At 39.8% G+C, this 24,621-nt stretch overlaps 2 protein-coding genes across 2 annotated transcripts; both read left to right on the top strand.

Annotated features, from left to right (window-relative positions):
• Positions 1-611: 611 nt before the first annotated feature.
• LOC141769984 (sperm-associated microtubule inner protein 10-like) lies at positions 612-2,949 on the top strand. The gene is made up of 4 exons (XM_074639542.1): positions 612-754; positions 2,334-2,442; positions 2,594-2,772; positions 2,851-2,949. Exons 1-4 carry the CDS (start codon positions 720-722, stop codon positions 2,894-2,896), a joined length of 369 nt encoding a protein of 122 aa, XP_074495643.1. The 5' UTR covers positions 612-719; the 3' UTR covers positions 2,897-2,949.
• Positions 2,950-5,197: 2,248 nt separating this feature from the next.
• Positions 5,198-23,918, top strand: LOC141769983 (solute carrier family 12 member 2). The gene is made up of 26 exons (XM_074639541.1): positions 5,198-5,925; positions 8,235-8,360; positions 8,482-8,557; positions 9,537-9,632; positions 10,798-10,937; positions 11,039-11,149; positions 11,375-11,483; positions 11,562-11,689; positions 13,131-13,215; positions 14,195-14,343; positions 15,932-16,039; positions 16,553-16,676; positions 16,774-16,875; positions 18,039-18,194; positions 18,301-18,400; positions 19,053-19,164; positions 19,288-19,428; positions 20,656-20,762; positions 21,039-21,118; positions 21,203-21,343; positions 21,541-21,654; positions 22,204-22,315; positions 22,406-22,492; positions 22,699-22,834; positions 22,930-22,997; positions 23,743-23,918. Exons 1-26 carry the CDS (start codon positions 5,530-5,532, stop codon positions 23,876-23,878), a joined length of 3,240 nt encoding a protein of 1,079 aa, XP_074495642.1. The 5' UTR covers positions 5,198-5,529; the 3' UTR covers positions 23,879-23,918.
• Positions 23,919-24,621: the final 703 nt, after the last annotated feature.

Below are 24,621 nucleotides of genomic sequence, written 5' to 3'. Positions count from 1 at the left end.
ATTTCATAGGCCTAATTATTTGTTTCACAGGCATATTCATTTATTTAATAGCCATATTTATTCATTTCATAGGCATATTTATTTATTTAAAAGCCATATTAATTAATTTAATAGGCATATTTTATTTATGTCTTAGGCCTAATTTTTTAATTCATAGACATATGTATTTAATTCATAGGCATATTTATTTATCTAATAGCCATATTTACTAATTTCATAGCCATATTTATTTATGTCATAGGAACATTTATTTATTTCATAAGCATAATTGTTTAATTCATAGGCATATTTATTTATTTCATAGCCACAATTGTTTATTAAATAACCATATTTATTTATTTATATATATATTTATTTATTTATTAGCCATATTTATTTATTTAATATTGGGCCGTGAAGACGTCAACATAAGGTAGAGATGTAGAGCTTTTCTCCTGCTACAGAGAGTCAACACGTCTTATGGACCTCCTCCATGCTTCATTTCTGCCCTCACATCACATTAGAGGCATCTTTAACAACCTAATTGATCCTTTTTTGTAGTATAGACACATAAAAATGCAACACAGCTGTCACATGGTAAAAATAAGATCTCAGTAGAATCTGTAGTTAGAAACCAGTCAGTCAGTTTAAACCAATAGTTCTCAGTTCCTCTTGTAATCCTCCTCTACTACCCACCATGCACTGGGAGGTTTCTACGGCGACCCTGACAGTCAACAAACATGGACGAAGCTGCAGGGAGCTCTCGCCGACATGAGTGAGTAACGTTTCTGTTTTTTATACTGAACGCTGAACTGTTAAATTCCACATTAAAGAGGACTTATTATGATGCTCATTTTCAGATGCGTTCTTGTATTTTGGGGGTTTCTACTAGAACATGTTTAAAGGAGTTAAAGTTCAAATAATGCTTTATTTTTCAACCCCTCTACTTTTGATTGAGGCCGTGCCAAACTGGCGGCTAGGCAAAGTGTGTTACATGGTGACATCACCAAGTTACAGAAGAAAAGGCGGGATTTCATCAAGGTGTTTCAGGCAGTTCAGGTGTTTCTGTTGGGCAGAGGAACTCTCTTTGGCATGGGCTTTATAACTTTGCTTTTACATTTACAAAAACTATATACCACACTATATACCGCACAAAAACATAATAGTTCCTCTTTAAGAATTATAATCAGCTGTGATGTGAACATTTGAAGTTTAAAACAAAACAGTAGTTTGTTGTTTTTTATCGGATTCTCTTAAAAATGGAGACTTTCTTTTGACCCAACAGAAAAAATAGCAAATTTGACCTTTTACTAACGAAAATAACAGAATTAATGTCAAATTGATTTAGACTGAAAGCTGTTATATGAGGGAAATGATTGCTATATAAATTATATATTAAGATAAATAAATAAAAATAAAAATGAAAATGTAAACAAAGAACAGTTATTCATTTACATTTGTGTGTGTTAAAGTAATTAACATTTATAGAGAGAGGCTAAATCCCGCCCCTTCTGGTGGACCACCACGGGACCTTATTCCAGAAAAAGTATGATCGGTAGTCAACGGAGAGAGACAATTTTTTTTTGATCCCGTTTGAATTTGACCATGAATCCCACAGATGATGTTTGTCATTTTTAAAATATAATTTTGCAAGTCAAGAAAGTATCAGTTTGTTGTAAAAGTGTTGACTAAATAAATGTTAATTACTTTAACACACAAAAATTGAAACGAATAACTGTTCTTTGTTTACATTTTCATTTTTTATTTATTTATTTTATTTATTTTATTTATTTTATTTATTTATTTATTTATTTTATTTATTTTATTTATTTTATTTATTTTATTTATTTATTTTATTTATTTATTTATTTTATTTGTGCTGTCAGGATTTCTGTCCTTTTGTGATGTCACAAATATACAATATATACATCATTACACAGTTTTAAACGTAAACATTCTAAATGTGTCCCAGTTTATTTCCTGTTGCAGTGTATGTAAATGACATCAGCTGACAGGAAGTAAACATGGACCCAAGCTGTTACCTAGCAACGCAATTCCATTGCAATTCTACTTAAATGCACTAAAACGGAGCGTTTCAGACAGAGGGTGAATACAGGTATATTAAAGCTGACAGTATGAGGAAAATAAAGTGTTTTTTGAACATTTAAGCATGTAAACATGTTCTAATAGAAACACAAGATACAAGTATGACCCTGGAAATGAGCACGATATGGGACCTTTAAGTTTAATAAAATTAGAATCCGAAACTAAAGTCAGAGGAGATAAAGTCGTGATGAGAGATTTGTTGGACGTCTGAAAAGTGAACTAAACTCTCTTCTCGTGTTCCCGTTGAGGCTGTCCTGCTCACACATCCCAACGTTCTCAGTCCGACATCCCATGATCCCCAAACTGTACGTGATGCCGTGGAAACAGGACATGAAGCACCAGAGGCTGCTGATGAAGGTAGGTACCAGAGAGGAAAACAAACGCACCTCCTCATGTCAAACTGCCCAGTCACATTCACTGTGTGTGTGTGTGTGTGTGTGTGTGTGTGTGTGTGTGTGTGTGTGTGTGTGTGTGTGTGTGTGTGTGTGTGTGTGTGTGTGCGTGTCAGAACGCCACTCTAGCACAGATCCCCGTGGTTCCTATGGAGGAGTCGTTGTGTCTTGGTGGTAAGGAGCGTCTCTGCCACGGTCAGGACTCCAGCCACCGCTCCACCTCTTCATCCTCCTCCTCCTCAGCTCTTCTCAGCCAAACAGGACGAACAGCTCCTCGCTCCTCACACTTCTCCAGGTAAAACACCTCACAAGACGAGACCGGTTTGGTTTGGACGCTTTCTACTAACCTTTTCTTTCTGTTGACTCTCTGCAGGTACAACAGCTCCGTGGTGACGGCCAGGTGGCTCTACCGAACCTGAACACGGATCACACTACGACTAATAAACCCGTCTCCTTGTGGGTTTCATCATCACAGCTGTGTGTTTAATCATGTCTATGCAGATACAGTCACAGTAGGAGATTTAATCCCTTTGTTCAGTTTGAAAAAGATTCATTAATCCCATTTCAAATAAAAAGAAGAACGAGGAAGCAACACACAATATTAACATGATTAAATAAATAACTGAAACCCCAAATCTGCAAAAACAATGAGGCAGAAAAACCCGCAGAGCAGAGTAAAATACCACAGTATACTGTATATTCTATATGCACTAGGTCTACATACATCTAGTCAATATACATTTGACTTGAAGTTAAACTTTATTATATTCATCACAGACATACAGGGACATATTTCACCTCTGCATTTAACCATTGAAAAAACAATCAACAACAGACAGACACAACTCAAAAAGCAGATTAGAGACACAGAGAGCTGATGTATGAGGCGACATGAGATGCAGAAACAATAACGTGATATGCAATGACCTTAAAACATGCACAAAAGTACAGAGACACTTTATTAAGAAATATGAGAAAGCAAAACAAATACAGGAAAGATGTATATAATATTTAATACCATGTCTGCATACTGGTTTCTGATTGGCTGGCATGTTACTTTCCCACCTGTATATCTGTATTGATCTCGTGCCTGTATATCTTCTACCTGCTGTACATGTATTAGGTAGGATATTAAATATGACAGAGCAGGCTGAGTGACATGTCCGTGTTCCTACTTCAGTTAATTGTGATTTTCATTAATTCATTAATTTCTGCTTGCAGTAGCTCTTCAACAAGGTCTTTGTCCATTTGATTATTGTATCACTCACAGTCTGACCCTGCAGTTCTCGTGTTCACCACCGGGTGTCAGTGTGACTCATCACAGGAGCTTCAGCACCACAGAGAACCTCACCTGTCAGGTATCAGGTCTCTAAAAACTGTCCATTTTCAAAGGGGTCCCTTGACCTCTGACCTCCAGATATGTGAATGTAAATGGGTTCTATGGGTACCCACGAGTCTCCCCTTTACAGACATGCCCACTTTATGATAATCACATGCAGTTTGGGGCAAGTCATAGTCAAGTCAGCACACTGACACACTGACAGCTGTTGTTGTCTGTTGGGCTGCAGTTTGCTATGTTATGATTTGAGCATATTGTTTTATGCTAAATGCAGTACCTGTGAGGGTTTCTGGACAATATCTGTCATTGATTTGTATTGTTAATTGATTTACAATAATAAATATATACATACATTTACCTAAAGCAGCATATTTGTCCACTCCCATGTTGATAAGAGTATTAAATACTTGACAAATCTCCCTTTAAGGTACATTTTGAACAGATAAAAAATGTGCGATTAATCGCAATTAAATATTCTAATTGATTGACAGCCCTATTTAAAATACATTGTAGGCATCGTTTAATTAAGTGTAACTTTATTATCATCAAATGAACAGAAGTAAAATCCCTGTAAACCGGTGACGGTTTATGTAATCTCAATTTTTTAAATTGATTGGTTAAACTGGTTAAACTGGTTCCTGTCATTCTGTCCTGGTATTTATTGTTCAGTCCTGGTATTTATTGTTCAGTGTTTGGCTCCAACATCAAGCACTTTGTCAAAGAAAGCAGCTGTTGTTTCCTATGCAAACGATGCTGCTGCACGCGCACACAATACACATGCACACGCACGCCCTTCGCCTCCCCGCGTGCGCCTCCAGGCCTCTGTGTGGATGTCTCAGTGTGTCACCAGCAGTGATGACAAATCCCTTTGTTTTATACACACACGCACGCACGCACGCACGCACGCACGCACGCACGCACGCACGCACGCACGCACGCACGCACGCACGCACACACGCACACACACACACACACACACACACTGTTTATATTTCTGATGGTTTTATGTAAAGTGTTTTATTTCTGCAGCTTTTGGAAAAAAGACTGAGCATGCGCAGTAGGTTGTAGATGTATAAACTGATTCATGTCCAGTGTTATCTAAACTTGATTTGATAAATCATCTGTCCCTCCATCATCTTTTCAAGAGTCCTCTCTGTCTCTCTCCTTGGACTTGGATGCGCCAGGACGCATGCCAAAGTTTGGTGCGTAATGGACAGCGATCCATCAATTCTTCTTTTCCTTCCTCCTCCTCCTCCTCCTCCTCTCCTCCTCCTCTTCCTCCTCTTCCACCTCCTCCTCCTCTCCGCCGTGTTCCCGACATGCTGGGATGTCTCGAGATTCCAGAGAGAGAGAGGAGGAGAGAGATGACAATAAACTGTTTGAGTTACCATCTGAGTGGATGAACGGACAGATGGACAGAGGGAGACAGAGAGAGAGGGAGTTGGTGTCCTTTACGCACAGATCTTGGTTCGTGCGTCCTGGTGCGCCTCGTATACCCAGAGGACTAAAGGACTGTTTGCCTTGTGACTTTTCTATCTAAATGTTTAGTTTGATGACTTCTCCCTGGTCATTAGGTTGTGTGTGTCTGCTCTGACTGCTCGCTACTAAATGCTGCGGAGCTGCTGCTGCCTGGACTGGAACCTCCCCAAGGGTTTTTGGAACAGGTGTTTTATTATTTCTCGGTAACCGTTTGTCTCTCGGTGCGTTAGTGACATGTCTGGACAGAAACCGTCCCTGAAGAGTGGTGGCTCTCCTCAGAGCCGCTTCCAGGTGGATGTGGTGACAGAGGCCTCCACGGATGGATCCAAGCCGCCCGAGGAGTCCAAAGGCCGGCTCAGGTCGGTGGGTTTCCTGGACTCAGGCGGTGAAATGGACATCGGGCTCCCTCCAGATGTCTCCCACGAGCCGGACGCGGTCAGCCTGCATTCAACGGGCACAGGGCACACGCACATCTCGGAGAACTACTCCAACACCTACTACATGAGGACCTTCGGACACAACACCATAGACGCGGTGCCCAACATCGACTTCTACCGGCAGACTGCTGCACCTCTCGGGGAGAAGCTGATCAGACCGTCGCTGTCGGAGCTCCACGATGAACTGGACAAAGTAAAAACAATAAAACATCTTTTCATTACTTCAAATAACTTCAATGTCAGATTTCACAGCTAAATCAACCTTTTCCAGAGGGAAGTATTCAGACTTTTTACTTAAACTTAGAGTAGCATTACCACAATTTTAAAAACACCTCATTACAACTAAAAGTCCTGCATTCAACATTTTATTTAAAGGGACTATTTGTAACTTTCAGAATGTCTTGTTAACAGCGACACCTGTGGTCGTTAAGTCAACGAAAGTCAGCGTCATGTTGCTCGCGCTTGTGCTCGCTCTACATAGACATGAACGAGCATCACTCAAAACAGTGAGACGACACACGTCAGCTAAAAGCACAATATCACTCTATATTTCAGCTGTAACCAGGAGTAAAAACTCATTGAGAATAAAAATCTCTTTTCCAAGAGTGTCCTGGCCAAGATAGGCAGCAGCAGCACAGTTACACAGTTGCAGACATAAAACAAACTTAAAATGAAGACAAAGAGCAAATTACAGAATCATAAGGTGTCGAAACAAACATTCATCAGCATTCAAAACATCTGCAGCCAGATGTGCTTGTTTCCAAATCTTTTAGAAGCACTTTAAAGACATTCAGAGAGACCAGCTCTCCAAGTTTCAGGTCATTTTGTAGTTGATTCCAAGAAGACGGAGCAGCATACTGGAACGCCTCTTTTACCAGTTCAGTACAGAGTTTGGGCACAGTTAGTAGGATTAAGTCCTGGGAGCGAAGATGGTAACTTCACGTACTTTTTTTGAAGGATGTAGGTCCGTATAGGTAAGATGGAAGCAGACCAAGAACAGCCTTATAAATAAGAACACGCCAATGGTTCAGTCTACGTGTGGACTAGGCAGACCAAGTCTTTGTATTAAAAATTGTGTGATCTACAGAATCAAAAGCTTTGGATAAATCGGAAAAAAGGGGCTGCACAATGTTGCTAGTTGCAACACGGATAACTTATAAACACGTTCGAAGAACAAAAAGAGGAGACAAAATGCCAGAGAATACACTGATGACTTAAAAAGAAAATAACATTTAAAGAAACATTCAGTAAAAGGTTCAGGAAGCTTTTTAAATTCAGTAAAAATTAAATAAAATAGGAGGATGAAAATGTATGTAAATCATGCCATGTGTTTCAAATATTGACTGCGTTCTGCGAGACTCCGAGTGGGCTCAGTGACATCACTGGAGGCATGACCCCAACACACACACACACACACACACATACACACACACACACACACACACACACACACAATGCAGCCTCTCATGACCCAGCAGGCATCCCTCTCCTCGCTCCCACTCCTCTGATACATCGAGGTAACATAGACGCACATTGTACGCTGATAATACAGAAGGACGTTGAATTATACAATTATTCCAAAGGTGAAATAACACAAAGTGCAGACTTTGTGTTATATGTATATATATATTGCATATTACATTATATTACTCTACAGTTGTATACAGCATGTAGGGCAACCTGCATGATGTTTCCTCTACTGAATAGTGAATAGATACAGTTTCTACAGTCCAGCGAGACTTATACACATTCATACTGCACAGTCATCAGTGACAGAGGGAACACAGTAGATGGTATATGGGCAGGTGCAAGATCAATAAAAGTAAGAGAATAAAAATATTTGAAATAAAAACAATAAATACAAGAATAAAAACAAAACGAAATAAAGGAAGAATAAAGAGTATTGCACACAACAAATTGCATTCCACAAATGTACCTCATTGCAAACACGGACAGCCATCATATGGTTTGTGCAAAATAACTTTTACATTCAAAATAAAACTTTTGTTCATTCAAGATAGCTACTCTGCGTTCAGCAGCGGCGTAATGGCGGAAGGAAGAAACTCTGAGATTCAAGTGCTAAATTTAAGTTTTAATTTGAGGAGAACAATGATCAGCATGATGCAGCATGTAGCCTAAAACACCCTTAAATTAATATAAAGTGAATTATATGAATGAGCTGTTTTTTTAAAGTATCAGAACACGGCAAATGCTCATCACAAGTTACCAGAGCAAACCTTTATTTAAGTTTTTGATTTATAAATTAATATATTTTATTCATAATTCAAGTGAAGTGAAGTCATAATGACACACAGAACTCTTCAAAACCAAGAAAAGTTTGTGAATTTCATTTGATTAATCAAATCAAATAAAAAAAAAAAAAATTGATGATATAGTGTATTAATTTTCCGTCGATCAACAAATTGATTAATCAACTTTTCATCCCCGTCTGTCTCTCTCTGTCTTCCACTCTTTTCCCTCTTGGCTGTGATTTGCCGTCAGGATCCGTTCGAGGACGGTCTGGCCAATGGAGACGAGCCGACAGCGGCTGAGGTGGTGGCGGCTGCGTTGGCGGCGAAGGAGGCGAAAGGAGGAACCATCAAGTTTGGTTGGGTCAAAGGAGTGTTGGTGAGCGTTCCTCTGATACATTAATCACACCAAGGGACTCATCATCTCCCATCTGGGGATACAAGCTGGTCCACTCAACAGTAACACTAACTATGTGTGTGTGTGTGTCTGTGTGTTGCAGATCCGCTGCATGCTGAATATCTGGGGTGTGATGCTCTTCATCAGAATGACCTGGATTGTTGGACAGGCTGGAATCGGTGGGTAATAAATGGAGTTTACCAACGAGAATAAAGCTTTTCTCAGTAGATGTAGCTACAGTACTTAGTAGAACTTAGTAAAACCATCAGTGAATGTTTCTAACAAGTATAAAGCCTGATATCTCTTCTTCCTCTGAGCCATCGAGATCCATTAAAAACACATCAATGAGCCTCACCGTTCAATCTTCATACAACGGTTCGTCTGGGGGTTTAGACGGAGCTCCTGAGGCGATGATACTTTCAAATTATGCTAGCTTTCCAACATCGTCGACCCTACCTTTAAGTACGGAAGTTACGTGACAAAAACTACGTTGGTGAGGTTCAAGAAAAGATCGTGGTTTAGGTTATTTATTTATTTATTTTTTGGTCGCCTAAAAATGTCTTATTCAGCATTTGGTTGTACTTAGCTCCACCCTCTGGTGTCACTTCTGGTTGCAAAAAAACAAGATGGCGACGGCAAAAATGACGAACTCGAGGCTTAATTTCTGTAGTCTATAAACCAATGGGTGACGTCACGATGACTACGTCCACTTCTTATATACAGTCTATGGTAGGAACCAATGGGTTTGGAGCTGAGAGCCACAGACAGGAAGTCAGAAAGTATTGAGAGACGAATGGTTTTGGTCTTTTCATGGAATATGGTTAAGTTAATTAAATTATAGAATATTGCCAGCTTTATTCCTTAAAGCCATTGAAAACAATTAACAGTAGCTGTGAATTCAACCTGGCTGGTCAAAGATATAAAATGAGAGACACATAATAAAAGTTTTTAGCCAGGAGGCTAGCTTGAAACAAGGAAACACAAGTACTACAACTGCTACTTGAAACATTTACAGGCACATCTGTTTAACATGGTTAACTACTGTCTATCGTTCTGGAGATGATGCAATGCATCAAAGTTGTCTTATTTAAAATCTTCTGTAACTTCTCTCTTCTTTCTTTCTTTTGGGCTTGTTTTCATTTGTTTTACGTGAAACAGGACTGACCATTGCCGTCATTCTGATGGCCACTGTGGTCACCACCATCACTGGTCTGTCTACGTCTGCTATAGCAACCAACGGCTTCGTACGAGGAGGTGAGAGCAGCCACTGCACTCAAGCTTTTATTTTGCAAATGAGGAGATTTTGATTGTTTATCAGCCTGTTTTCCTAAAAATACAGAGGATTCAGATTCTGTACAAAATATACGTTTTTAAAACCACTAACTGGCTGTGAAAATATTTGCATTTAAAAGGCACAATGAGAAAGATTTTCCTAAACAAGACTCGGTCCAAACTAAGTACGTATATGTCTGGACCGTGTACGGTCAGTCTGTGAATTTGTGGCTAAATTGTTCCACTAATAGTCAGTGGTCACGTCTATGATGTTAAATCCAGCAGTACATGTCCATGAGGTCCGGCGTGCCTGGCGTACCCTATAGTAGAATGCACCTGATCGGTTCCTGGTTTTCTGCACAAGAAACAACGCGGCGGCCTGCTCGTAAACTTTCTGTTTTTCCGTCTAAACAATCCACCAAAATCTACTTTTGAAAACATTCTTTGATAGAAATGGGCGATGCCACTGCTGAATCTGGTTTCATTTTAGAACTAGATCGCCTAGTTTCACAGCTTGGTCCAAGTTTCGTGAGTTGGACGCATCGCACTGGACGGCTCCATTTGCATAAAGGACCGTTTAACCCCTCAATCATCACTTATGACCCGCTAGAAGTGTGTGGCGTGTTCTGTATCTGCAGAGACCGTGCAGCCCTCTGCCTGGATTTTCTGATTTTGCTGTGTTTGGGACGTTTCTTGGGCGTCAACCGTCTATAAAAAACATAGCAACAAGTTACTAAATCATAACCGCACATACAAGAAGAAGCTGTGGAAATGGCGGACACAGCGCCAAACAAAACGCAAATATATCGAGGCGAAATGCCAAGCAGACAGAGCTTGTTCCAAAACAAGTGTGTTTACGAACCGCAACCGACGAATCCAACTCATTCTGCCTTTAGCAACCGACTTCCAGACTAGTAAAACATGTTCAGACTTTTATCGTAACCAGGATCACAAACGTGTTTGTCTTGTTGTGAAAATCAAACATGTTTGATGTAACAATGATCGCTCAAGCTGCACCCAGGCGCAGTCAGGAGGAAACTTGTACATATGTTTTAATTGAGTCAGTGTTCGTTAAAGTGTCCCCTGAGAAAGACACTTGATCCGTAAAGTTAACCAATGATTAATACCGTGTATCACTGCTGTCCAGGAGGAGCGTACTACCTGATCTCCAGGAGTCTGGGGCCGGAGTTCGGAGGCTCCATTGGTCTCATCTTTGCCTTCGCCAACGCCGTGGCTGTGGCCATGTACGTCGTAGGCTTTGCAGAGACCGTCGTCGAGATGCTTAATGTGAGAAACACTTTGCTCTACCCATTCAAACGTTCATCAGTCTGTCTATGGAGCACTGATTCTGATACCGATCTTCTTCCTGCTTTGGTTGCTGGTCGCAGGATGTTGATGCCTTGATGACCGATGAGCTGAATGACATTCGTATCGTCGGGACTCTGACCGTCATCCTGCTGCTGGGAATCTCTGTAGCTGGGATGGAGTGGGAAGCCAAGGTAGGACTGTGAATAGTGGACACCCAAAGTCCTCTGCTGACATCTCAAAGACACAAGATACTCATATTAAAACCATTGAGGTCCTCCACAACTATATGATGGATTTAGATGAAATTTTGAACAAACATTCATGTTGCCTAGAGGATGAATCCTACTGACGTTGTTGATTCCCTATATAATAAATAATATGATGGTTGTCTTTCTCTCTGTCTCTCTGTCCATCAGGCTCAGATTGTCCTCCTGGTGATCCTGCTGGCAGCCATCGTTAACTACTTCATAGGAAGCTTAATGCCGATGGAAAGCAAAGAGCCCAAAGGATTCTTCGGCTACAACTGTCAGTCTGCACTCTCTTGGTTTTACCCAAACTTTTGGTCTCTTCAAGAGTCTAATCTAAACTAATCTCCTCCTACAGCTGCCATCTTCTTAGAGAACCTGGGTCCAGACTTCAGAGAGGACGAATCCTTCTTCTCGATGTTTGCCATTTTCTTCCCCGCTGCCACCGGGATCCTGGCTGGAGCCAACATCTCCGGAGACCTCACGGTTGGTTTTGCATTTCTTTTCGTGTATGATTGATGGTTGTCAGAGAATTTTCTTTTTTTTAGAGTAGCACTAAAAAGAGAAACTTAACTTTAAACTTTTTGGCCAAGACAAAGGCGACGTGAGGCGACGCAACAGTCGGCCTTTATTGCCGCTAGTTCTTTGATGTCAGGTTGGTGTGTCTGGGCCTTTAGATGTGTTTGCTCTGTTTTGTGCCGTAAAGCAGTCCAGGAAATTACCCTTCAAATCCATCGCAGTGGCTCAAAGTCTAAGGAAGCTTTCACATAAGGGACCCGGGCCCGGATCCGAGTACACTTGACCCCAAAGTCCAGTTTGTTTGATTAGTGCGAACACTGTGTACCGTGACCTCAAGGTCAACTTGCAATGGTGGCTAGTTTGCATCAGGTGTGGAAAGCCAACTGTACCAAAACATGGAAGTGGACCGCTAACACGAGTAGCGAGTAGTTTTGAAAGGGCAGGCTTTTTTCAACGCCGCCGGTCTCCTCCGAAATCTGTATATGCGTGCAGCACAGGCCAATATCATCCTCTGAATTGTGCAGCCATGGGTGACAAAGCAGGAAGGCAGGCGAGAAGTTCGTTCTTGTCTCCAAAATATAAACAACAGTAGGCTTAATGCGAAGGTTGACTCGTTTGGGCTTGCGTTAGGCTTTCTGCCACAGTTCTAGACTTATTTTAGTCTTACCTACTGTAGGATGCTGAGTCTACTTTGTTTCCTTTGGGAAGTTCATGTTCAGAATGAGTAAATATTTCTTGTGGTGTATCCCAAGGTTCAGTCCTAAGCCCTATTCCTTTCTATCTTTACATGCTGCTAAGTTCTATTATCCACAAATATGACATCCATCCATACGCAGATGACGTACAACTCTATATCTCTGCTTCCTCTGATCATCTGAGCCCTGTTGACACTCTTGTAAATTGCACTTCAGGAGTCAGTGACTCAAAAATGTCTTTTTTGATTGCTCTTCACCACTTAAAGAACATTTGGTTCACACAGCCCCAGACTCTGGAACAGTCGTCCTGCAGAGTTGAGAATGTGCACCTCACTTACAACTTTTAAAATAAAACTTTTCCATGCTTTTACCTAGAAACGTTTACTATATTTTAAGCTCACATACAATATTAATTGGCATTTATTTATACTTCATTTTATTCTTTTTTTAATGACTCCGAATCCTTTCTGTTTGTTTTTAATGCTCCTTTTTCTTCCATCTGTTTTTTTATGTGTTTTATATCTGTTGTGAAGCACATTGTGTTCCTTTTTTTAAATTAAATGTGCTATACAGACAAAAGTTATTATTATTACTGTAACCAGAAGAAATCAGTGAAGCAATGCTTTCAGCTTTAGTCTTTAAACTGCTCGAGGCTCGAGGTACATTTGCAGATTAGACGATAAACTTGAATCTCATCATGTCTCCTTCTTTAGGACCCTCAGTCAGCAATCCCTAAAGGTACTCTGCTGGCCATCCTCATCACAGGAGTCACCTACGTGGCTGTCACCATCTCTGCAGGTAATATCGATTTTAACACTCAAGTGTATAAGAGTTTTCATCTCACTTAATACAGCAGCCGTTGTGACGTCATATTACATGAATGTCAGTAGTAATATCCTACATATTTGTGAATTCGGGTACATTTTATTAACAACAATATAAGGTGTCAGCTCTGTGCAAAGCAGCGGAACAAAAACAGCGACACATCTCCGACAATATGATAATAATGCACTTTGCATGTAGCCTTTAGATAAGATATAGTTTAATAAAATACAGTTGTACCGACAGGATACAGTAGAGCACAGAGGCCGTTTCCATGCCGCGAGGCAGACAAGCGCTCACGTCTGCCTGTCTGTTCATGTGAGGAGCGCAGACCGGATCATTGATCGGATCATTGATCGGATCATTGAGGACGCATGTTAATACCAGGTCTGAACAGGGCTTAAAGGTCCCATATTGTAAAAAGTGAGATTTTCATGTCTTTTATATTATAAAGCAGGTTTAAGTGCTATATAAATACTGTGAAAGTATCAAAATGCTCAATCGACAGATAAATACACACAGCCCATATTCAGAAACTGTGCGTTTGAAAGAAGCCGTCAGGATTTCTGTCCATTTGTGATTTCACAAATCTACAATATTTAGACAATTTAACCGTTTTCAAAGTTAAATATTCTAAATGTGTCCCAGTTTATTTCCTGTTGCAGTGTATGTGAATGACATAAGCTGACAGGAAGTAAACATAGACCCAAACTGTTTCCTAGCAACGCAATTCCGTTGAAATGCGCTAAAACAGAGCGTATCTGACAGAGGGTGAATACAGGTATATTCAGACAGACCGTATGAGAAAAATAATGTGTTGTTTGAACATTAAAGCATGTAAACATGTTCTAGTATAAACCCAGAATACAAGCATGAACCTGAAAATGAGCACGATATGGGAACTTTAAACCTCTCTGACGATGCTCTGCTGTTGTGTGTTGGTTTCCTCCTGCAGGCTCCTGCATCGTCAGGGACGCCACCGGCGACCAAAACGACACGGTGAGCGACACGGTGAACTGCACCGACGCCGCCTGCACGCTGGGCTACGACTTCTCCATCTGCAAGGAGGGAGGCTGTCAGTACGGCCTGATGAACGACTTCCAGGTATAGCCTGACACACACACTGGTATATATGATGACCAATCAGGTTTGAGGCATTTACTGTTTATTTCACTCCGAACTCTCAGAGAGACGCTCAGGAATGTGTGTTACATAAAGGCCAGCACACACTGAGCAGAGAGTGTGACGTGCATCCAAACACCCACAGCTATTGTTTTCTATGGAAGCCTACACTTTTGCAGCGATGCCGTGTCAGGATACGACACTGTCCTGTTTCCCACCGCAGACACACATCAGCGGCGGTTTGATCACATTCACTCCCTGGATTAATAATTTACCTCCAACACATCTTCAGACTGTATAGTGTGTGATAAACTTCATGTTATGATACATAGACGGTATCTTAATCCCTGGATATTACTTTAACTATGTCTGCAATTTAAAGAGACACATTTTACCACCCACTACGGATGTTATCAGCCAGTCGAATGTGCGTTATCAGCGGTTATCAGCCTCATAGATATGGGTTAGAAGGGGCCTGCTACACCTTCTAGTAGGTTCAGATTGATCACCGAAACGAAAACAAGAAGACGACGCCGACCTTTAGTGGTTGTAGTAATTATGACGGCAGCAAAGGAGGAAGTCCAGTGACGTAGCATAAAGAGTAGGGCTGTCAATAGATAAAATATTGAATCGGAATTAATCGCAAATGAATCGTCAAGTATTTAATACTCTTTTCAACTTTGGAGTGAGCAAACATGCTGCTTTATGCAAATATATGTATGTATTTATTATTGTAAATCAATGAACAACACAAAACAATGACAGATATTGTCCAGAAACCCTCACAGGTACTGCATTTAGCATAAAACAATATGCTCAAATCATAACTATGGCGTTTAATTAGTATCAAAATCCGCAAGCGCATAGAACAGTATCCGCGAGCGGAAAAGCATCCCATTGTGTTTGCAAAAATCTACCAAAGCAAAAGAGAAAAGAAAAGCAAGAAACCTTTGGAAAGATCTCAGAGAGGATATTCCTTTCTAACCTTACTTGAATGCATCTAAACATTGACTGTGATTCCACCTGTTAACGGGCTTTAACAGACTCTTTGTTAAACTAAAACACCTGCAGATTCTGTTGTGGTTGTTGAACACGAGTGTGAATCGTGTCAGAGTGCTGCGCGTTTCTCTGCACGCCGTCGGCCTGCACTGTGTGTGTGAGTGTGTGTGTGTGAGTGTGTGTGTGTGTGTGTGTGTGTGTGTGTGTGTGCAGCAGTGATAATAGTGACTGTTGTTTTCAGTCACAAGGTTCCCTCGCTGGTTGGAGACAGAGCTGAATGAGAGCCATTGACAGCATCCACCTACACACACACACACATACACACGCACACACACACACACACACACACACACACACACTGATATCGATGACATGGTCCGTACCGACAGAAACACTTGCTCTTGTTTTATTATTTAATTATTTATTTTTAAGTTGTCCCATCCTTTCTTACATGGCAGGATGACTACACTACTCTACGCTACTGAAGTCATGTCACTTGTATACAATGGATTGTGATTGGTCAGTGTGAAGCTAAAGGTGTGTGTGTGTGTGTGTGTGTGTGTCCGTCCAGGTGATGAGTATGGTCTCGGGCTTCGGCCCTCTGATCTCCGCTGGGATTTTTTCAGCCACTCTGTCGTCGGCTCTGGCCTCGCTGCTCAGCGCGCCCAAAGTCTTCCAGGTCAGAGAGTTTATCTCATTTATTACCAGAACCACTCCCTCCAGGAAATACACCACACCATGGTTCTTCTGTTACTGATGGGTTTATTCATCTCTTAATTACACCTCAGTCAACATCAACGTCATCAATCGACTGTTAAACTGTTCAAAATACACAACAATGTACGGTATAATTACAGTCGCATCACACACACTGTGTAGACATTACGCTTTAGGACTACACTGGCCTGTGTTTTATCCCTTTATACATAAATAAATATGGAAAATTAAACAGAAGAATAAATAAATAAGGGAATTCATACAAAGATTAATAAATAAAGAAGCAAATTAAAACAGAAATACTTTTTATGAATTAATTATTTGTAATATTATTTTTGCGATATTTAATGACTTATTTATTTATTGAGTCATTTATTTATTCATTAATTTATTTTTTATTTTGGCAGGTTTTGTGCTCCATATATGAACAACTGAATTAACAAATGAAATGAAATGAATGATATTGTGATTGTAGGCTCTGTGTAAGGACAACATCTATCCAGGGCTGGGTATGTTTGCAAAGGGTTATGGGAAGAACAACGAGCCTCTCCGTGGTTACGTCCTGACCTTCGCCATCGGCCTCGCCTTCATCCTCATCGGTAGGCTCTAAACACAAACTGACATTTCTACTCTCTAAACGATGAAACTGTAGCTGGAGCTTCTTTAATGTTGAACCTCTCTGTTGTCGCCCGTCAGCCGATTTGAACATCATCGCTCCCATCATCTCCAACTTCTTCCTGGCCTCCTACGCTCTCATTAACTTCTCCGTCTTCCACGCCTCCATGGCCAACTCTCCAGGTAAACTCTGAGGTCACAGTTTCATTGATTCAGTCCTGACAGGTGATGAGATTTATTAGAGACTTGCATTGAATTAAGCTCTCTCATAATTACATATAGTGTTTAAACATCAACTTCCAGCCTTAGTGAGGTATTTCTTATCTTAAGTTTAGAGCTGCTGTCGTTGTTGATCACTGAAAGATAACCTGATGCCTTCACTTGCATGAGTCTTGAATTTTTATCAGAGTTTGCCAACAATGTTTAAAACGTAGATCATGTAATACAACTTTATTGGTAGCAAGTATGTTTTCGAAGCTAGAGCTGCACTTGAACCATAAATAATGAAAGTGGGAATGTTAAAACTAAGGTGGTGGAGCCAAAGAACCACAGTCCATACCATCTAAAGAAATGTATAAAGAAAAGAATACAGAAATAAATAGGTTTGAGGAAATAAATAGGAGGGGGGAAATGCAAAGGAAAAATCATTCAGAAATACACAAATAAATACATTTAAATGTAATAATTTAAATGTATTTATTATTATATTATTATTTTATTTATTTATTCAATTTAATAATGAATAATTACATTTAAAAATAAATTTAAAATAGATAACAAATAAACAATAAAATAACAAAAATCATTTAAATTAAATAAATTAAATAAATAAAGGGAAAATTACGTAGAAGACTAGATAGACAGGGGAAATTAATACAAAGGTAAATATAGAAAGAAGCAAATTAAAACAGATATATAAATTTATGTCATATTTTATCAGTTAATTAATGACTACATTTATTATATACATTTTTGGTACATTTAATGGCATATTTATTTATTTATTTATTCATTGAGTCTTTTCTTTTTTCTTTATTTATTTTAGCAGGTTCTGTCCTCCATAAAAGTTAGCTAACTATTCATTTTAGGATGAAGCCGGAGGTGTCAAATGTGTTAACTGTTAAGCCCTTTTTGAAGAATGTGGGATTTTAGGCGATATAAATAAATGTATTTGATTTACAATTAAATACAGAAGAAGAAAGTGTAAAAAATAATATTAAAGTGTAACTTAAACTCTGGTTATCCTTTTCAGTTTTATCCAGTTTCATCCAGTTTCCTCGTACCTGTTAATATTTGCTAATATTAGCATCGTCTCTTTTTGGTGTCATCCCCGTGTGTCACCTCAGGGTGGCGTCCCAGCTTCAGGTACTACAACATGTGGGTGTCTCTGGCCGGGGCGATCCTGTGCTGCGTGGTGATGTTCGTCATCAACTGGTGGGCCGCTCTGGTCACGCTGCTCATCGTCCTCGCTCTCTACATCTACGTCAGCTACAAGAAACCCGGTGAGGAGATAAAGATCTCACGTTTTCATCTTTGCTAACTGCAAACAGTGAGACGGATCAGATACCAACCACTGTTTCTGTGTGTGTGTGTGTGTGTTTCCTGTAGATGTGAACTGGGGTTCGTCCACTCAGGCTCTGATCTACAACCAGGCTCTGACTCACTGTATGAACCTCACCGGAGTCCAGGACCACGTTAAAAACTTCAGGTCAGCTCGAGGGCTTATATCTGGGCTTTGCTTCCGTACCAAACTAGCTGTTATGCAAATGTCTTACTTGGTGACATCACAATGTTACAGAAGAAAAGGCGAGACTTCAAGCAAGGTGTTTCAGGCAGTTCAGGATTTCTGTGGGAGAGAGGAACTCCCTTTGGCGAGGACTTTGGGCTTTCTAACTTTGCAGACGTTTTACATTCACAAATAGAACCACATAACACACTAAAGGAAAGGGAAGAAAGCACAAAACCTGGAATCTGGAGGACCGTTTGTTGTCAAATTATTGATTTCTTCAGTAAGAAGCCGTGTAATAAGCGAGATAATGTTCAGCTAGCGGGGCATTGTTGTGAAAGAATCCCCTTCAGGTTGATGAGAGACCCCTCCGCTTGCGGCATTAGATAAAACCTTGGATAATAACAAATATAGAATCCCTGACAGGGCGATGCCGCAAGCTGTCGGGGATTCTTTCACAACAATGACCGGCTCAATGTACATTATTCCTTACTTATTAACCCTGAAAACAACAAAAGCTTTTCCAGAGTTTGAAATCCAGTGAAAGATTTTTTACCAGAAGAATAATTTTTGTTATCTCCATCAAACACGAGATGAATGTGATGTTCTAAGTGTGTAAACTTCCTGTTTCCAGGCCGCAGTGTTTGGTGATGGCCGGTTTTCCAAACTCTCGTCCCGCTCTGCTCCAACTGGTTCATGCCTTCACCAAGAACGTCGGCCTCATGGTCTGCGCTCACGTCAGGACGGTACGTTCAGATTAACATCAGCGTCTCTGTGAGACATTCTTTACATCGCTGAAATGTCTTCATGCATGTCCTCCTTTGTGTCCTCCTGTCATCTCACCTGTGTGTGTCTTTCTCGTGTTGCAGGTGACCCGCCGGCCGAACATGAAGGAGTTGTCTCAGGAACACGCCCGCTGTCAGCGCTGGCTCAATAAGAAACGCATCAAGGCCTTTTACACTCACGTGTTCTCTGACAACCTGAGGCACGGCGCGCAGTTCCTCATGCAGGTAGCAACACCTGTCTGGATGAACATCACACTATATCATTATTATTTATTAAAATGACCTCACTGTGGGAGTGGTAGCAGGCTTTATAGCAGTCATCTTTTTTTTTTTTTAAAGGACATAAATGTATTAATGACTACAACAACCTAAACCATAACAAATAAAGTAATATGTACATATTATATCAGACAGTAAAACAAAGTATTCAAAAACAAGGGAGGAGAATAAATGGTAATAAAACAAACAAAAAAATAATAATAAATAAATAAATATGAAAAATATAATAAATTAGACATTAAGATTTTTAAATAAAATAAATACTACTACTACTAATAATAATAATATTAAGGGAGTAGAATAAATGGTAATAATAAAAAGAAAAAAATATGAAGAAATATAATAAATTAGAAAAAAATTAAAATAAAATAAATAATAATATTCATGAAGTGATGTTAAACGTATTAATGACTACAACTACCTAAACAATAACAAATAAAGTAACATGTACATATAATAACAGATGGTAATTGTAAATTGAAAAAACAAAGTATTCAAAAACAGGGAGGAGAATAAATGGTAATAATAATAAGAAGAAGAAGAAGAAGAAGAAGAAGAAGAAGAAGAAGAAGAAGAAGAAGAAGAAGAAGAAGAAGAAGAAGAAGAAGAAGAAGAAGAAGAAGAAGAAGAAGAAGAAGAAGAAGAAGAAGAAATAAGAAATATGAAAAAATATATAATAAATTAAAAGTTCAACATTTTAAATAAAAGAAAATAAATAATAATATTTATGCAGTGAGCTTAATTTAATTATTGGTACATCATTTTCTTTTACACAGCTGTTCAACCATGCAGATACATTAATAATCCATGAACCAATTACTGCAAACTTTTCCTTTTGTAACTCAATACACATTTAATTTATTAATATATATATATATATATATATATATATATTTTTTTTTTATATTAATGCCTTTTCTTACACACACCTATTTTCTATTCCTTAAGATTTTATTTTCTGTGTCAGGATTATTTCATTTTCTTCTTGTTGATGGATTAGTTTTATACCATGTTCTCTGTTATTGTTTTGATTGTGTTGTTTTGCTTAATTACATTATGATTGTTTATTGTGGAGTAATATAAAAATATGAACCCCATCTACCAAACCTCCTTCATTAAAGTCAATATTAACTGCTTGTTGTCTGATTATAATCTGTGTTCTCTGGTGTTCAGGCGGTCGGTCTGGGCCGTCTGAAACCCAACACCTTGGTCATGGGTTTCAAGAACAACTGGAGTGATGGAGACATGAGAGATGTGGAGATTTACATCAGCACTATACAGTAAGGACTGACGGCTCTTCGGTTTGTTGTTGCCCCAAACACGGTTGAAGTTTTTGATTTTGAGATTTTGAAGTTGTGATGTTTTACGATGGCTGACGAGGGCAAAACTACATTTCCCTCGAAACCTAATTCACAATGCAGCTTTGCTGTACGGGAATGTCATTTTTAGGAGAAAGAAAGAGCAAGCTTTCCTTCTCCGTAGGATACATTAACATTACATCTATATATATTTCCTGTTCAGGACAGTAAAGTTTGATCACGTGTTCTACGTTCTAGCGACGCCTTTGACCTGCAGTACGGAGTGGTGATCCTCCGACTGCAGGACGGACTGGACGTCTCTCACATCCACGGACAAGGTACGTCACGTCTTCTTCTACAGTATATATCTGTCTGTCTACCTATACTGCATGTACTGTACGCCTCTCCGTGTGGCCCCGCAGACGAGCTGCTGTCGTCCCACGAGAAGCCTCCAGTCGACAGTAAGGACGTGGTGATTTCTGTCATTCTGCCTAAAGACCCAGACTCCGACTCCTGTCCTTCCAAAACCACCAGCAACCAGAGCAGCCCGCTCATCATGAGAGGTAAAGTCCTCACGGCAACAGCCAACACGTCTTTCCTTCTTTATCCCAGATAAGTCCAACATTTAGCCTAGCTTAGCACAAAGACTGGAAGCAGAGGTGAACTGCTGGCTGCTGGACAGACAGACAGACAGACAGACAGACGTCCGTCCTCTTTAACCTCACCTTGTGATGTGATTCTATATCATCACCTGCTGCAGAGACCAAGTCTCCTCTGAGTCTGGCCGACCAGCGTCTGCTGGAGACCAGCCAACAGTTCAAGAAGAAACAGGGCAAAGGAACCATCGACGTCTGGTGGCTGTTCGATGACGGAGGTCAGTTGTTGTTTTTGTTGTTTGCATTTTATTTTTTTATTTAAATTTTAATTAAAATTGTTGTTTAACTGCAGTTTTAATTTGATTTATTTATTTATTTTAATTAAAATCTGTATTATATATATATATATATATATATATATATATATATATATATACTGTATATATATATATATATTTACCAGTAAAGTGCAACAGAAAGAGCAAAGCTTATATTATATTTATGAAAGTTAAAACTTAAAGCTTGACATAAAATTTGTATTATTTATATATATATATATATATAAATAATACAAATTTTATTTATTATTATTTAATTTTTTTTATTTATTATTTTTTATTATTATTATTTATTTTATTTATATATTATATTTTATATATATATAATACAAATTTTATGTCAAGCTTTAAGTTTTAACTTTCATATATATAATATACGCTTTGCTCTTTCTGTTGCACTTTACTGGTACTCAACTGGACTCTTAGCTGTGATCTCTGATGTTCTGTCCGTCTAATCTCTATATCTAATATCTGTGTGTGTGTCTGCAGGTCTGACTCTGCTGATTCCCTTCCTGCTGACCAACAGGAGCAAATGGGGCGACTGCAGGATCCGCGTCTTCATCGGCGGGAAGATCAACCGCATCGACCACGACCGCCGAGCGTGAGTCGTCTACATCAGCCGTCGTCTTATTTCCACGTCATACACACAGTGTGTATGTTGATTACTGTGTGTGTGTGTGTGTCTCGGCAGGATGGCCACGCTGCTCAGCAGGTTCAGGATTGACTACTCTGACATCCACGTCCTCGGAGAGATCAACACCAGACCCAAGAAACACAAGTACGACCCTCCGATGGCGTCTGGCCTCGGCTCCCTCGGTTAACCTCAGTTTATCCTGATTCTGGTTTTTATTCAGCGAGTCTGCGTGATGAAAAGTTAACAAGTGATGAGGATATTTAAAAGGACCGCAGAGCTTCACTGATAGATGTTGGGCTGTCATTTATTTAAAGTTGCATCTAACGTGGCGTCTGTGTGTGGTTGTGCAGTAAGCTGAGCTTTAAGGAGCTGATCGAGCCGTACCGGCTGAAGGAAGACGACATGGAGCAGGAGGCTGCAGAGAGGCTGAAGGTCCAGGAGCCCTGGAGGATCACCGACAACGAGCTGGAGCTCTACAGGGCCAAGGTCCAGCCTCACACCCAGTCACAACCAATCACATCGCTCCGCTGAGGTTCACTGTGACGTTACAACGTGTTGTTTGTTTGTTTTGTGACTTTCAGAACAACCGTCAGATCCGACTGAACGAGCTGCTGAAGGAACACTCCAGCGCGGCTAAACTCATCGTCATGTAAGAACTCAGAGTTCCTCTTCTTCATTATCAAAGTTCATCTTCTGGACCAGGTGGTCACATGATGACACAGTGGTGGAGGAAGTACTCACATCCTTTACTGCAGTAAAAGTACTAACAAAGAAGGAAAAGTGATAAGAAGTGAGAGTCAATTGTTCCATTGCAACATCAGCACCCAGCAGCAGAGCTATGCCTCCGCCATTGTGGACTGAAAACAACTACCGGATGCCAGTAAAACGTCCGCCTACAAAGTGACGTACAAAAGCAAAACTAAATTATCTCTATTCTATTGTCATATTTAATGACAGAAGAGGGTCCAATAGACCAAAGACCATGGATGTAGAAGAGGTTTTGTCCTGTGCTTTTGCACAGTTAGTAAATATCCTACAACTCCATTAAATTCTGTTGATGTTGTGCTACTAGCTACTGGCCGATAGCCGGTTGTTTGGGAACAGAGATGTCAATACCTCCACCACGGTACAAGCTTATACCATACAGTCCATGGGTGTATTAGAAGATAATAAAAGTGATGAATTACAACCAATATATCCATTATTACAGCCACATACAGCTAGCAGGAAGCTGGTAGAACCCGATATGTCATATGAGCGTGCAGGGCGGTGCGGTCCCGTGGGTCTGATGCACATTCATTATGGCGAGGAAAATAACTCTGGATTCAGATGTTCATTTTCTAGAGACCAGGATGATGAATAATAATAAATCCATTGTGTGTGTTGATTCTCAGGAGCATGCCTCTGGCCAGGAAGGGGACGGTGTCCAGCGCTCTCTACATGTGCTGGCTGGAGACTCTGTCCAAAGACCTCCCACCTCTGCTGCTGGTCCGAGGGAACCACCAGAGCGTCCTCACCTTCTACTCCTAACGCATTGTTACAGTATTACAGTGTTACAGTGTTACAGTATTACAGTGTTACAGTGTTACAGTATTACAGTATTACAGTGTTACATTGTTACAGTATTACAGTATTACAGTGTTAGTGTTACAGTATTACAGCGTTACAGTGTTACAGTGTTACAGTGTTACATTGTTACAGTATTACAGTATTACAGTGTTACATTGTTACAGTGTTACAGTATTACAGCGTTACAGTATTACAGTGTTACATTGTTACAGTATTACAGTGTTACATTGTTACAGTATTACAGTATTACAGTGTTACAGTATTACAGTGTTACAGTGTTACAGTATTACAGTATTACAGTGTTACATTGTTACAGTATTACAGTGTTACATTGTTACAGTGTTACATTGTTACAGTATTACAGTATTACAGTGTTACAGTATTACAGTGTTACAGTGTTACAGTATTACAGTATTACAGTGTTACATTGTTACAGTGTTACAGTATTACAGCGTTACAGTGTTACAGTGTTACAGTATTACAGTGTTACAGTGTTACAGTGTTACAGTATTACAGTATTACAGTATTACAGTATTACAGTGTTAGTGTTACAGTATTACAGCGTTACAGTGTTACAGTGTTACAGTGTTACATTGTTACAGTATTACAGTATTACAGTGTTACAGTGTTACAGTATTACAGCGTTACAGTATTACAGTGTTACATTGTTACAGTATTACAGTGTTACATTGTTACAGTATTAC

Source organism: Sebastes fasciatus, chromosome 6, assembly GCF_043250625.1.
Source record: "Sebastes fasciatus isolate fSebFas1 chromosome 6, fSebFas1.pri, whole genome shotgun sequence".
NCBI lineage: Eukaryota > Metazoa > Chordata > Actinopteri > Perciformes > Sebastidae > Sebastes > Sebastes fasciatus.
Note: the sequence above shows the minus strand (reverse complement) of the source record. Positions and strands in the feature narration are given on the sequence as shown.

What these genes read in the sequence shown, in the direction of transcription:
- LOC141769984 (XM_074639542.1), top strand. Translation starts at nt 720, where the DNA reads ATGGACGAAGCTGCAGGGAGCTCTCGCCGACATGA. An exon ending in GGGAGCTCTCGCCGACATGA is followed by an intron (nt 755 to 2,333) that starts GTGAGTAACGTT and finishes GTTCCCGTTGAG; the next exon opens with GCTGTCCTGCTCACACATCC. An exon ending in CGCTCCTCACACTTCTCCAG is followed by an intron (nt 2,773 to 2,850) that starts GTAAAACACCTC and finishes GACTCTCTGCAG; the next exon opens with GTACAACAGCTCCGTGGTGA.
- LOC141769983 (XM_074639541.1), top strand. Translation starts at nt 5,530, where the DNA reads ATGTCTGGACAGAAACCGTCCCTGAAGAGTGGTGGCTCTCCTCAGAGC. An exon ending in CCGTCGTCGAGATGCTTAAT is followed by an intron (nt 10,938 to 11,038) that starts GTGAGAAACACT and finishes TGCTGGTCGCAG; the next exon opens with GATGTTGATGCCTTGATGAC. An exon ending in GACCACGTTAAAAACTTCAG is followed by an intron (nt 18,401 to 19,052) that starts GTCAGCTCGAGG and finishes TCCTGTTTCCAG; the next exon opens with GCCGCAGTGTTTGGTGATGG.